The sequence below is a fragment of the Brienomyrus brachyistius genome, unplaced genomic scaffold (genome assembly GCF_023856365.1).
Source record: "Brienomyrus brachyistius isolate T26 unplaced genomic scaffold, BBRACH_0.4 scaffold81, whole genome shotgun sequence".
Lineage (NCBI taxonomy): Eukaryota > Metazoa > Chordata > Actinopteri > Osteoglossiformes > Mormyridae > Brienomyrus > Brienomyrus brachyistius.
Window position 1 is genome coordinate 595,383 of NW_026042356.1, and position 14,963 is coordinate 610,345.

The following is a 14,963-nucleotide window of genomic DNA, read 5'->3' on the forward strand; positions in this document are numbered from 1 at the left end:
GCCCCAATGTATACTTTGTTTCTGTTTCACACATACAGAAGCAAAGAAAGTTCTGGTAAAAGGGGGGGGGGGTTATCAGGTATATTTATGTGTGTGTCTGTGTGGATTATGTTCATATTACATAGTGAGGAGCACATGTCCCCCACAATGTAACCTGTTTTTTTGAAGTTGTGGGGACCATTTTCAGGTCCTCACAAAGATCTGTGAATGCAATAAATAATTAAAAATGCCAAAAGTCTCATATTTTGTTTGGTTACTTGTGGTTAAGGTTATGGCTGGTAGGGATTAAGGCCGTCATGTTCGGATAATATTTTTCCCCAAAGAAATGAATGGAGAGTCCCCACAAAGATATAATTATAAACCTGTGTGTGTGTGCAGAAACGTAAATCAACCTGACACTAGTTATTAAATGAGGCATTACGCCTGCTTGTGCCTCCGACGAACACAGGGGGCGCTGTGGGACGCCGGCAGCGCACGCACGGGACGCACACGTCGTGAGCGTCATCGCAGCGCAGCGCTGGCAGCGTCGACCACGGAAACGGCGGAGCGGCGGGTGAGTACCGGCGACGGGCTGCGTGTCTTCGGGCATGCGCGCGGCGGAAATCCCGAGCCCGGTGCTATGTGGCTGCGGTCTGTCTCTCGTGTTCCCGGTTGTTCGCGCATCGTGGCGTCGGTCTCGTCCATTTAACCGGCTTAACAGTGCCGTTCGCTCTCTTTAAGGCGAGAGGTTACCGTGAATGTTTTGTTTGTTGCTGTTCTTCTGCTTTTTGTACACATGTCTGCACCTATTAAACGGTCCCGCGTACCGAATTTATTTAAACGACTTCATCTCCTCCTACAGTAATGTTTGCATTAATCACCGGGTACGGACCAGTGCGTAAGGCGTCGACCTCATTCAGAAATGCTAAGTAATACCCACAACCTGGCCAAAAGGCTCAAAAATGTAAAATAAATAATAAACTTCTGATGATTAAATGGTCTGATGTTTGTACGGATTAATAAATGGCCGAAATATTTCTAGCTAATATTAGAGCCACAGTAGTGTACCGGTACTGATGTTTGATCATTTATTCTGGGCACGGTGTGGGCGGACTGCTAACTAAACTAAGGTTTATTGTATAATAATTAATTATCCGCATGCTTCTCCTGGAATTAAGAAAGTTTCTAGGTAAACTTTCCCGCGTTGTTTTCTGCCGAGTCTCCTTACTGTGTTATATGATTGACTGGAGAAGGTGAAAATGAAGGACCTTTGAACGAAGCACAGCCGAGCGTATACGAAAACTGATGTGGATAAATGTGCCCTTTAGAAGTAAAGTGGTCTATCCCACATTTTTGACCCCTGCCCCCTTTTTATTGAATATTTTCAATTGGATTAGTTATTATCTAAGTCATACCTCTGTGCTACCTATGATATATATCAATTATAGGGTATAGGCACACTGATTTTTTGCAAAAACTTTCAACTTTGGAGCTCATTTTCTCCCAACTTTGTTTTTGTGGGATAGCCCACTTTACCTCTCAAGGAGACAAATGACGGTGTTGGCAACATGAATAAAGCGATTTTCCTTAGCAACTAAAATGACCTGAGAGAGAATTTTTTCTGCATGTATTTATATTTTAGAATTTTTGTGTCTGCATGTGACATGTTTGTGTCTGTGTGATACATACGGGGTTTATTTACAGTCAGGGAAAAGCAGAGTGTCCTGCCGTAGGTCTCTGTTTGGGGTGTGGATGCTCTCACACACCCGCCCTGCATCTGCTCTAGGTGCATTTGTCCCGGTCGGTTCCGCGGTTAAAACCATGTCCAGCTGAATGTGTACCCCCACGCTGGACACAGAACGTAGCCCCCCTGACCGTGAGTCCGTTGGCAGGGGGGAGGAATACGGTCATTCATCATCTCTGTCTTCCTGTCTGTTATGTGTCGTATCGAGGGGCTGCTCTTACTCTCAAAAGCTGATCTCCCTCCTCCTCCTCACAAAGTTTTGTTTTGTAACTTTGTAAGAAGTCGTCTCTGTGTCCGGGGGGGGGGGATGTAACTATTTTGCCCAATTTCTTCTTAAAATCTGTTGTGGCTTGTGCAGCCGATGTCCCAGAGCTCTAACTGACAGCCTCTTTGGGTATAAATTCTCCTTCTTACACAGTGAACATCCTGACTGCCATCAACATTAAGCAGCTCTTATCGATCCAGGACATTTCTGCCGTATTCTGAGTGTTTCTGCCTTGCTTTCAGGCTTTGTTGTCGGCTTAGAGATGGTGGAGAGAGAGACACGGACGGGATGACTGGTTGGGATGGATTTAGTCGATTTTCCTGAGAACCGGCGTGAATGTTAGTGCTGAGAGAGCTGGACTTGTTCAGAGCTGTTTCCCAGCACTCAGCAGGGGGGTGTCTGTCTCCTGATTGGCGGGTTTCACTGCAAACCGGCACTGTGAGAACCTGTCCTGATGCTTCTGCAGCTGGAGGCCTGCTCTCTCGCTGCTTCATGGGAGCCCAGTTCCCGGAGACGACCGCATAACCAGCCTTAGTTTTGGCAGGTGCCGTGCATGTATGTGGGACAAGACCCCACACGAGTATATATGCTTTTTTTGGCTCCGTGGATATACCTGACATGATGTGGCTGCCTTTGGAAGTGGGCTTCATGCATTACGGCCTCCCTGTGGCATGTTCCTGTCGTGTTACAGCCCTGCGCACTGTGCCAGCTCGACGTGTTATGGCCTCCCTGTGGCATGTTCCTGCCATGTTACAGCCCTGCGCACTGTGCCAGCTCGACGTGTTACGGCCTCCCTGTGGCATGTTCCTGCCGTGTTACAGTCCTGCGCACTGTGCCAGCTCGACGTGCTACGGCCTCCCTGTGCCATGTTCCTGCCTTGTTACAGTCCTGCGCACTGTGCCAGCTCGACGTGCTACGGCCTCCCTGTGCCATGTTCCTGCCTTGTTATAGTACTGCGCACTGTGCCAGCTCGACGTGCTACGGCCTCCCTGTGCCATGTTCCTGCCATGTTACAGCCCTGCGCACTGTGCCAGCTCGACGTGCTACAGCCTCCCTGTGCCATGTTCCTGCCTTGTTACAGTCCTGCGCACTGTGCCAGCTCGACGTGCTACGGCCTCCCTGTGGCATGTTCCTGCCTTGTTACAGCCCTGCGCACTGTGCCAGCTCGACGTGCTACGGCCTCCCTGTGGCATGTTCCTGCCTTGTTACAGTCCTGCGCACTGTGCCAGCTCGACGTGCTACGGCCTCCCTGTGGCATGTTCCTGCCTTGTTACAGTCCTGCGCACTGTACCAGCTCGACGTGTCACGGCCTCCCTGTGGCATGAACCTGCCGTGTTACAGCCCTGTGCACTGTGCCAGCTCGACGTGTCACGGCCTCCCTGTGGCATGAACCTGCCGTGTTACAGTCCTGCGCACTGTGCCAGCTCGACGTGTTATGGCCTCCCTGTGGCATGTTCCTGCCGTGTTACAGTCATGTGCACTGTGCCAGCTCGACGTGTCACGGCCTCCCCGTGGCATGTTCCTGCCTTGTTACAGCCCTGCGCACTGTGCCAGCTCGACGTGCTACGGCCTCCCTGTGGCATGTTCCTGCCGTGTTACAGTCATGTGCACTGTGCCAGCTCGACGTGTCACGGCCTCCCTGTGGCATGTTCCTGCCGTGATACAGCCCTGCGCACTGTGCCAGCTCGACGTGCTACGGCCTCCCTGTGGCATGTTCCTGCCTTGTTACAATCCTGCGCACTGTGCCAGCTCGACGTGCTACGGCCTCCCTGTGGCATGAACCTGCCGTGTTACAGTCCTGCGCACTGTGCCAGCTCGACGTGTTACAGCCTCCCTGGGGCATGTTCCTGCCGTGATACAGCCCTGCGCACTGTGCCAGCTCGACGTGCTACGGCCTCCCTGTGGCATGTTCCTGCCTTGTTACAATCCTGCGCACTGTGCCAGCTCGACGTGCTACGGCCTCCCTGTGGCATGAACCTGCCGTGTTACAGTCCTGCGCACTGTGCCAGCTCGACGTGTTACAGCCTCCCTGGGGCATGTTCCTGCCTTGTTACAATCCTGCGCACTGTGCCAGCTCGACGTGCTACGGCCTCCCTGTGGCATGAACCTGCCGTGTTACAGTCCTGCGCACTGTGCCAGCTCGACGTGTTACAGCCTCCCTGTGGCATGTTCCTGCCGTGTTACAGCCCTGTGCACTGTGCCAGCTCGACGTGTCACGGCCTCCCCGTGGCATGTCATTGACATCCTGTCCCCTCCCTGCTCTGTTCCCATGACGCATTACAGTAGGGTTGATGGATAATGGCACTGTCTGTTACGACCTGAAACCTGCAGTCTTTGTATAACCTCCAAGCCCCTGTGAAGCTGGTCTTTCAGTTCGGAGCCCAGAATGTGTATTTTGGTGTGAATTTTGGTTTATATGCATGCAGTTTTTATGGAAGTGCCCATGCAGTGATGTTTGGGAAGCTGTCTGCAGGTTATTTTGGGACACTAGTTCTGGAATTGAGCTCTCCAGACAGGGCGCGGCAGCGTGCAACCAGTGGTGTAGACAGTGTGGTGGGGGTGAGGGGCCACTTTCTGCCCTGGAAAGCGCGTGTTCCATGCTGCCGTAAATGCAGAAAGAGGTGGACCTGGTGTGTTATGGAATCTTTCTGCATCCAGATGTTCCAGATGCAGTACAGCAGCTTGCGTTTGGTGGGTGTAGCTGTACTCTGCCTCCATTGATGGATGCCTGGCAGTAATATATCTCTGCGGGATGCAATCAGGGGGTGAACTAAATGCATGCAATTATTTTATATTCAACGTTTGTTTCTGATGTTTTCTCTCCAGAAGTTACCTGGAAAGCATGGAGGACACCTTCACCCCTCTGGACTGCTTGCTGCCAGCAGGTAACTTCTCTGATTTATTTTGAGCCTGAAAATTAATTCCCTGTATTTTGTCAGAGTAAATTTTTCCTGTGGTTGACTTTGGGTTTTTGGAGACGTGTCACATTCAACAGAAAAGGTTGTCAGTTTTTTTTGTCCTTCTGAAATATAAAATGTCTGGTTGTACTTGGTCTGAATATGACCTTTGAGGTCTCACTCTGTAATGTAGATGATTACTAGGGGCCGGGACCCCGAGGAGTGTCGCCGTGTGGTGGGTGTGGCAACGCGCTGCATCAGCACACGCTCCCCAACCTGAGCGGACCGGGGCTATAGATGATGGACGGGACATTGGCCCGGATGCCAGCTTTTCGGTACTATATGGGTGTTTACTTGTGCCCACAATTTGGTAAGCAGATTAGTAGTACAGTACGCTTAAAATATCAATGAGAGGTGCGTTGTGATGCCCAAAAGTTAGAAATCTGTATAAAATCGGCGTATCTTCCTGTATAATAAACCACCAACATCTGTTTACCTTGGTCATCCACAGTATCTCCTCTTTTAAATGATGTTTTTGCTAGGCTGTCCAGTTCTTCACCGCCACTTCTGTGCTTATCACTTTCATCGTAAACCAAAACGGTAGCATGTGGCGCTCCGCTAATCAGTACTCTGCGTACTAAGTTGTGGGCGTAAGTGAAGGTCCGTATAGTACCGAAAAGCTGGCGTCAAGGCAAATGTCATCTAAAGTCCTGGTGACTATTTTGCATGCGTCATACAATCGCAATTATATCACGATGTGATATCTTGCAGCCCTAATGCTATTTGCCTTAGTTGTATGTCGCTTTGGACAAAAGTGTCTGTCAAATGTGAAAAAATGTAAATTTTCAGTTGTCTTTATGTAAGGACTTTGCAGAATAATGATCTCCCCTGCAAACAGAGATCAAACACCCTCCGCGGTGTGTTATGCTTTAATGTTTTCCTCCTCATTACGAGAGCACTGGAAGCTCTGTTAGAAGATACCTGTGAATGTCAAGGTCAGGGCTCAGGTGCAGCAGCGCATGCTTTGCGCGCAGTAATGAACACGCTGTGAGGCTGGGGATCTCCATCAGGCAGCCACGCACTTATAATCGCATTTATCAGGGATGGACTGGGATTAAATTTCGCCTTGGATTTTGGGGCCTCCCACAGCTCCCCCATGATAAATTTTGTTGGCCCACATACGCATCGGCCCTGGATAATGCCTAGGGTGCTAGATGGCCAGTCCAGCCCAGAATATTATTATAATATTTCCCCCCCCCCCATCTTAAATCACCTTAAATGATTAAAACGCAAACCCCAGGTACATATGCCTTTTAGACAGCCTGACGCCATAAGTATGCGTGCCGGGGACTGGAAACGCCATCGCTGCATTGGGGGGGTTCACCTTCTTCCCCCTCCGGCAATCCCAGGAGGGCTGCGACCTCATCACGTTCTGGAACTCGTGGAGTCTGCTGTCTGCCATGTGCTAACAAAATAAGTGTGTTCGTTCGCAGGCCACTCTGAGCCCGCCGGGCGTTTGGGCCACCCGACATGCTGTCTGCGATCGGGGTATTTTTATCAAAGCGTTTTAATGAACTGCTGCTGCGTTAAACCAGATGAGGTTAAATTGCTTCAGGTGGAGAGTCCACCTCCTGACCCTGAGCATAAGGAGGACCGTAAAAAGCTTTCACCTTTCATGTAGCGTAGTTTAGCAGAAAGGTGGTTAGATATAGAATTCTGTTTGCATTCAGTAGCGTAGGAGCATAAACCCCAGAAACAAATACAAGAGACATTTCTAAGACATAACATGGTGAATAAATAGACAGGATAATATAACTGCAGAGGGCTGTGCATGTGATGTGCAGAGCTGTAACTAGACATGTAACTTGCCGTGGTCTTCTAGGTACTGCCTGGGGGGGTGTCCTGGGGGGGTGTCTCATGAAGCAGAACTTCTTGCTTAGCTTGCTTGGATTCAATGTAGTCTAACCTAAATGGACTCTTGTTTGTCTTTGTTCATTTATATTTAGCTCAGGCTACATTAAACCTGACGAATAATCTGGCTAAGCAACAAATCCTGCTTCGTGAAGTGTTTTATGGGTGGGGAGAGGGGGTGGGAAAGATCCCCAGTAGTGCTCCTTAGCACATTGTGGTGGGATGAGCCGCTGGGTATTTGTGCTAAGAGGTGGATTATTAGGGACATGGCAGCCATGCCAAGCTTAACGCCATGCGGGATGCAGGTATCGGGCTTTATTTAAATGGCTGGTATTGGGCTTTATTTAAAAAGCAGGTATCGGGCTTTATTTAAACAGCAAGTATCTGGTTTTATGTAAACAGGAAGTATTGGGTTTCATTTAAACAGCAGGTATCGGGCTTTATTTAAATGGCAGGTATCGGGCTTTTTTTAAATGGCAGGTATTGGGTTTTATTTAAACAGCAAGTATCGGGTTTTATTTAAAGGGCAGGTATCGGGATTTATTTAAATGGCAGGTATTGGGCTTTATTTAAACAGCAAGTATCGGGTTTTATTTAAACGGCAGTTATCAGGCTTTATTGAAATGGCAGGTACTGGGCTTTATTTAAACAGCAAGTATCGGGTTTTATTTAAACGGCAGGTATCCGGCTTTATTTAAACGCCAGGTATTTGTCCCCTAAAATAAAGCTGTTTGTATAATATTGCTTTGGATATGGATATCAACTGTATATCCCAGCAGCTTTGGGGAGTATGATGCTTTATGCAATGCTCCGGACTTAATTTTAGCTGTGTGAAAGAGTTTCTTTGAGCCTGATTTGCATAACGTTGGCATTGTCACGGATGAAACATGCCTGTTTTACAGCCTTCTGCTTTAACTTCAGCCCTCTGCTTTGAATGCGGACACTTAATGGGACGGTTTATACAAGCTTGTCCTTGGGGTCTGAACGAGTGGCCCGGGTGCTGGGTTCTCCACCATTTTCAGCAATACTTGTTTTACATTAATGGTTCGCTTTAATTGGCATCCGAGGGTGATTTTCACACATTTGTTTAAAGAAGAAATGTTTCCCTAGCAGTTTCTGGCACATCGATGGAGCGGAGGGAAGTTTCACTTGGAAGAGAGAGGGAAGGAGGGATGGGGGAAGGTTGGAGGGATGGAGAAAGAAGGGAGGGAGGGAGGGAAGTGTCGCTTTTGATGGAGGAGAGAGAGAAGGAGGGACTGATGGAGAAGGGAGAGAGGGAAGTGTCACCTAGATGGAGGAGGGAGGGAAGGAGGGAGGAATGGAGAAAGAATGGAGGGAGGGAAGTGTCGCTTAGATGGTGGAGAGAGGGAAGGAGGGGGAGATGGAGAAAGAAGGGAGGGAGGGAAGTGTCGCTTAGATGGAGGAGAGAGGGAAGGAGGGAGGAATGGAGAAAGAAGGGAGGGAGGGAAGTGTCGCTTAGATGGAGGAGAGAGGGAAGGAGGGGGAGATGGAGAAAGAAGGGAGGGAGAGAAGTGTTGCTTGGGTGGGGGGGGGGTGTTGCCTGCTCTCCTTTCTCATGCCTAGATTTTTTTAAAAAATCCATTGATTTTCCTCATTATGTTTCATCAAAGCAAACAAATCCTGTCAAGTCACGATTACTCTGACCTTCCGGCTAATTAGCCCCAATTCCCAATCTGCTATTGTGTTTATTTAGTTTTGTTAGTTAATCTTCATTTTATTATTACAGGTGGCAGCAATTATCAGCAAATTTTAATCAGACAGCCTCGTGTGAGTTTGCATGATGCAAACAGCAGTGAAAGTTACCACTGGAGCAAGAATGACTGTTTGAACATTGCAGTGGGGTTGATTTATTATTTTATATCTCGATTAAGAAATTATAAGGCAGTCAGTCTGGATCGGCATCTCTCGGGAATGCCGGTTACGTGCGGACGCATTGCAGCAGGTTTTTGGTGGGAATTTTTATTGGCCCCCGGGTGATGCGACCTGCGACCCCATTCAGAGCCTGTCAGCGGCGGGGGGGGGGATGCTGGCGCTTGTCTGATTTCCAACAGCAATGTGGATTATTCCTTTGAAATAGTTATATAAGATGGGTTTTTTGTCTCTGGCAATAACCTAGATGTGTGTTTGCGGTAAAAGCATTAAATTGCCCTGTCAGGAGAGGTACTGTGATTCCTGTCAGACTCCGAAAAGGCGAAGGAGATGCTCTGTCAGGGCTACAGCCTCTCCAGGCCCTTCATTGTGCGATTGATTTAGTGTCAGTTCAGGGAAAACTCATCAGTTTTGGGGCATTGCATGCCTCTTAAAAAAAACATAATTCCCTTAATTTGTGCAGAAGTATCTCTGCAGAATTAACTCTGGTGTATTAAGACAGCAAATTCTCAGAGGAGCCACTGTAAGGGAATTGTTTTTTTAGTAATAGTGGTATTTAAATGTGTTTAATTTCCTCTGTATTTGTATGTTGTTTGAAACAGAATGCAGTTATAAAATCTCTTTACATCCTCCTTTTCCTCCCATCAGGAAAACAGAAGATCTGCTTATTGATCCTTAACCAGCCACTGGATGCAGACTATCTACACGTGCTTTGGAAGAAAGGTATCATAACCCTAACCCTTCACATCATTATTAACAATGAGGTCTTTGATGGCTAAAGATTATCAGTCAAGCAAGTCTAAGTTCTCTCAGCAAAGGACAGCAGATTGGCGATTTATGGCGATTAGTGTGGTATGTTCACAGTCAAATGTCCGGAGCCATGAGGCAGAAATAACAGCATCACCGTTTTGGAGATCAAGGCCGAGAATAACTGCACTGAACCTTAAGCCATAAATTGCCCTGTGACACAATTTTGCTTAGGTTGCAGTGCACAAAGGACGCAGAATTTAATTATCACGGATGGGATGTTGTGAACGTAATTCAGGCAGATCGCGATATTAATCCATATTAATCCTCTGGTACTCTCTGCACTTGGTAGGAGTAGATAATGCAGCAGCAAGTGGAGCAGAGTAGCTGAAATGGTTATCTGCATGGCCAGACGATTCGAACTGGGGGACACTTGGCGTTTGTCAGAAATCCCGGTTTGCGGATTCAATTATGGTGCCTGTGTCAATTTTGTGGTGTTTATCAGTTTTGACTGCAGCGGAAAACTTGCAGGTCTTGCAAAGTTCTGTATGGAAACTGGAATCCTGCTCAGCCCCCATAAGGAGCTTGAGTTTCAGGACTAACCAGGAGACGTCTGATGTGGGCTGGGTGACAGGCAGCCCGAGCTGGACGTAGCACGGCTACAGGGGAAGGCGTGGCCTGGCCGGCTTTGATGTCCTCGTCTTGGACTAACCAGGAGACGTCTGATGCGGGCTGGGTGACAGGCAGCCCGGGCTGGACGCAGTACGGCTACAGGGGAAGGCGTGGCCTGGCCGGCTTTGATGTCCTCGTCTTAGACTAACCAGGAGACGTCTGATGCGGGCTGGGTGACAGGCAGCCCGGGCTGGACGCAGTACGGCTACAGGGGAAGGCGTGGCCTGGCCGGCTTTGACGTCCTCGTCTTGGACTAACCAGGAGACGTCTGATGCGGGCTGGGTGACAGGCAGCTCGGGCTGGACGTAGCACGGCTACAGGGGAAGGCGCGGCCTGGCCGGCTTTGATGTCCTTGTCTTGGACTAACCAGGAGACGTCTGATGTGGGCTGGGTGACAGGCAGCCCCGGCTGGACGTAGCACGGCTACAGGGGAAGGCGCGGCCTGGCCGGCTTTGATGTCCTTGTCTTGGACTAACCAGGAGACGTCTGATGTGGGCTGGGTGACAGGCAGCCCGAGCTGGACGTAGCACGGCTACAGGGAAAGGTGTGGCCTGGCCGGCTTTGACGTCCTCATCTTGGACTAACCAGGAGATGTCTGATGCGGGCTGGGTGACAGGCAGCCCCGGCTGGATGCAGTACGGCTACAGGGGAAGGCGTGGCCTGGCCGGCTTTGATGTCCTCGTCTTGGACTAACCAGGAGACGTCTGATGCGGGCTGGGTGACAGGCAGCCCGAGCTGGACGTAGCACGGCTACAGGGGAAGGCGTGGCCTGGCCGGCTTTGGCGTCCTCGTCTTGGACTAACCAGGAGATGTCTGATGCGGGCTGGGTAACAGGCAGCCCCGGCTGGATGCAGTACGGCTACAGGGGAAGGCGTGGCCTGGCCGGCTTTGGCGTCCTCGTCTTGGACTAACCAGGAGATGTCTGATGCGGGCTGGGTGACAGGCAGCCCCGGCTGGATGCAGTACGGCTACAGGGGAAGGCGTGGCCTGGCCGGCTTTGGCGTCCTCGTCTTGGACTAACCAGAAGATGTTTGATGCGGGCTGGGTGACAGGCAGCCCCGGCTGGATGCAGTACGGCTACAGGGGAAGGCGTGGCCTGGCCGGCTTTGGCGTCCTCGTCTTGGACTAACCAGGAGATGTCTGATGCGGGCTGGGTGACAGGCAGCCCCGGCTGGACGCAGTACGGCTACAGGGGAAGGCGTGGCCTGGCCGGCTTTGATGTCCTCGTCTTGGACTAACCAGGAGACGTCTGATGCGGGCTGGGTGACAGGCAGCCCGAGCTGGACGTAGCACGGCTACAGGGGAAGGCGTGGCCTGGCCGGCTTTGGCGTCCTCGTCTTGGACTAACCAGGAGATGTCTGATGCGGGCTGGGTAACAGGCAGCCCCGGCTGGATGCAGTACGGCTACAGGGGAAGGCGTGGCCTGGCCGGCTTTGGCGTCCTCGTCTTGGACTGACCAGGAGATGTCTGATGCGGGCTGGGTGACAGGCAGCCCCGGCTGGATGCAGTACGGCTACAGGGGAAGGCGTGGCCTGGCCAGCTTTGGCGTCCTCGTCTTGGACTAACCAGAAGATGTTTGATGCGGGCTGGGTGACAGGCAGCCCCGGCTGGATGCAGTACGGCTACAGGGGAAGACGTGGCCTGGCCGGCTTTGGCGTCCTCGTCTTGGACTAACCAGGAGATGTCTGATGCGGGCTGGGTGACAGGCAGCCCCGGCTGGACGCAGTACGGCTACAGGGGAAGGCGTGGCCTGGCCGGCTTTGGCGTCCTCGTCTTGGACTAACCAGGAGACGTCTGATGCGGGCTGGGTGACAGGCAGCCTGGGCTGGACGCAGTACGGCTACAGGGGAAGGCGTGGCCTGGCCGGCTTTGACGTCCTCGTCTTGGACTAACCAGGAGAGGTCTGATGCGGGCTGGATGACAGGCAGCCTGGGCTGGACGCAGTACGGCTACAGGGGAAGGCGTGGCCTGGCCGGCTTTGACGTCCTCGTCTTGGACTAACCAGGAGATGTCTGATGCGGGCTGGGTGACAGGCAGCCCGGGCTGGACGCAGTACGGCTACAGGGGAAGGCGTGGCCTGGCCGGCTTTGACGTCCTCGTCTTGGACTAACCAGGAGACGTCTGATGCGGGCTGGGTGACAGGCAGCCTGGGCTGGACGCAGTACGGCTACAGGGGAAGGCGTGGGCTGGCCGGCTTTGACGTCCTCGTCTTGGACTAACCAGGAGACGTCTGATGCGGGCTGGGTGACAGGCAGCCCGGGCTGGACGCAGTACGGCTACAGGGGAAGGCGTGGCCTGGCCGGCTTTGACGTCCTCGTCTTGGACTAACCAGGAGACGTCTGATGCGGGCTGGGTGACAGGCAGCCCGGGCTGGACGCAGTACGGCTCCAGGGGAAGGCGTGGCCTGGCCGGCTTTGACGTCCTCGTCTTGGGCTGTGAACTGTGCCAGTGACCTTGCAGAAGTGCTGCCTCTCCGACGGCGCTTCTGAAGCTCCTGGGTCCCTTTCAGTGCTGGTCAGACGCTCACTGCCGTCCTACCCGCACCACCCTCGCTCCAGACTCATGGGTTTTCTTGAGAGGGATGATGTCTATTTTGCTTTGGACCTGGGGCACTAATTATACAAGCCCAGCCTGCCTGAACAGCTGTTCATGTTTCTGTATGATGCTGCCAGTGGACATATGAGGCTTCTAAACCAGCAGTGGGTGGGACTATTGTGTCCCGCTCACCCCTGATTGGAGGAACCCAATTCCCCTTAGTGACGCTATTGGTTTCCTTTGGGAAGAACGAGGCAGTGATTGGCTGACTGAAATTCCTCCTGTTTTGAATCCTCCCGTTTTCTTGTGTATTGTTACCCAGTATCTTTTGTCTGTGTAATATGATCATTTTTTCTAACCCAATGAAGTGATGCATGGAACACAAAATGCTAACTGGGGAGAACAGATCTGTGATTATTCTCTAAGGGTTACTGTCCCATGCGCTGAGTGAGGCATGCGGTATGTAAACTATCTGCCTTTGTACACCGTTACATTCATTTTCAGGAAATATCAGATAGCTTGATGCTAAGCTAAAAAGTGGAGGGGAAGTTTCAAATTTCTGGTTAAAAATTCCCAGAATAGTCTGGGAAATCTGACATAAATAATGTATAGACTGAAATGCATTAATACAGCTCTGGAAAAAATTAAGAGACCACAATTTTTCGTTTCACTCATTTCTCAATTTAAGGCTGTGCGTCTTTGAATAATATATATTGTTTGCTTTATGGGACTTCAGTCCTGCTTCTAAAGAACCTGACACACACTGTCCTAGCAGTGCACTGCACACCTGCACTTAATGTTTCCAACTCCTTTTGAAGGTCACTTAATGTCATCCTAAGAGTCATGAGAAACTGTTGAATAAGTTAAGTCATCTCCGGCATTAAGTCACTTCTGCCATTGTAGTGTAGCCGTCTGCCAGCAGAACCACGATTAAACCAGGATTTATAAAGGCAAATAATCTAAAAATATAGACTGGTCTCGTAATTATTTCCAGAGCTATATGTATTTAACAGGTTTTTCCCCAGAAAATGTGAGACATGGCAACAGAATTAAAAATTAATATTTGGCTTATTAGGGGTGGTGCAGTGCTTAGCACTGTTGCCTCACACCTCTGGGTCCAGGGTTCGAGTCTCTGCCATGGCTCTATGTGTGTGGAGTTGGCATGTTTTCCCCGTGTCATCATGGGGTTTCTTTTGGGTTCTCCGGTTTCCCCCCCACAGCCCAAAAACATGTTTTAGCGAATAGTGTATGAATGTGCCCTGCGACGCCCTGCCAAGGCTGGGTCATCACCATCCATAGCCAGCATAAATATTTATTTGCTCAGAGGACACCTTTGTCCACTGCAATTTTGCAGCCGGAATTTTGCAGCAATAACTGAGATGGAGGACCTTCCAGGCTAAAGCTGTCCTGTTTGGAAAGTGATATCCTGGGGTTACCAGGTGCTGTGACCGCAATGCTGCGTGGTGTTCCTGGGCAGGAGAGCGAGGATGGGGGGCTTCGGCGTGGTGCGGGGGCTTTGGCATGTCCTGCCATTAGTAAGAAATTTCCGTCAGTTCGTCAAACATTTGTCGTCCTGACGCTTGTGCTGGAAGGTGAGCCAGGCGGCACTCCTGTGGTTCATTTCATTATTCTTTGTCACTCTCTCTGTGGCTAATTGGTGCCCAGGGTCCTGAGGAAGCATGACAGTAATGCAGTCTCCTCTCTGAAGGTGTTTACACAGGCCTGCGAAATAGGGGCCAGAATGCAACCTCTTCCATAAATTTATTGGATGATCAAGGTATGGAACATCCTAAAAGCGATTCCCCTGTAGCCCATTACTGGGTGTTATTAGATTTTTTATTGGTTTGGTGGGAAGCAGTATGACAGCCATCCCATCATGAGCGATCACCCCGGTGCTCCTCCCCCTGTTGCCATTTGTGACGCCATTAAAGTCTTAATTCAGTAAAAAAAATATTGTAAATATCCATCCATTTTCCTGGAACAACCCAGGATGGGGGGCCAGCCCATCGCAGGGCACACTCACACACCAGTCACTCACACATGCACACCTACGGGCAATTTAGCAACTCCAATGAGCCTCAGCATTTTTTTGTTCTGTGGGGGGAAACCGGAGTACCCGGAGGAAACCCCACGACGACATGGGGAGAACATGCAAACTCCACACACATGTGACCCAGGCGGAGACTCGAACCCGGGTCCCAGAGGTGTGAGGCAACAGTGCTAACCACTGCACCACCATGCCACCCCATATTCTAAATATATTCATAAAAAAAAAATCATTATCATATTCATTTGTTTGCAATCAGTCTAAAAAATGCATATC

At 50.6% G+C, this 14,963-nt stretch overlaps 1 protein-coding gene across 2 annotated transcripts in view; it reads left to right on the forward strand.

Annotated features, from left to right (window-relative positions):
• Positions 1-478: 478 nt before the first annotated feature.
• Positions 479-14,963, forward strand: part of LOC125726960 (thiamin pyrophosphokinase 1-like) — a 46,640-nt gene continuing 32,155 nt past the window's right edge. Inside the window, exons 1-3 of one of the 2 annotated variants that reach the window (XM_049003502.1) lie at positions 479-553; positions 4,815-4,873; positions 9,335-9,409. In XM_049003502.1, the coding sequence (XP_048859459.1) occupies positions 4,831-4,873; positions 9,335-9,409 (118 nt within the window). In that variant the 5' untranslated portion in view covers positions 479-553; positions 4,815-4,830. The remainder of the gene's footprint in view (positions 554-4,814; positions 4,874-9,334; positions 9,410-14,963) is intronic. The other variant, XM_049003501.1, reaches the window with a different exon arrangement.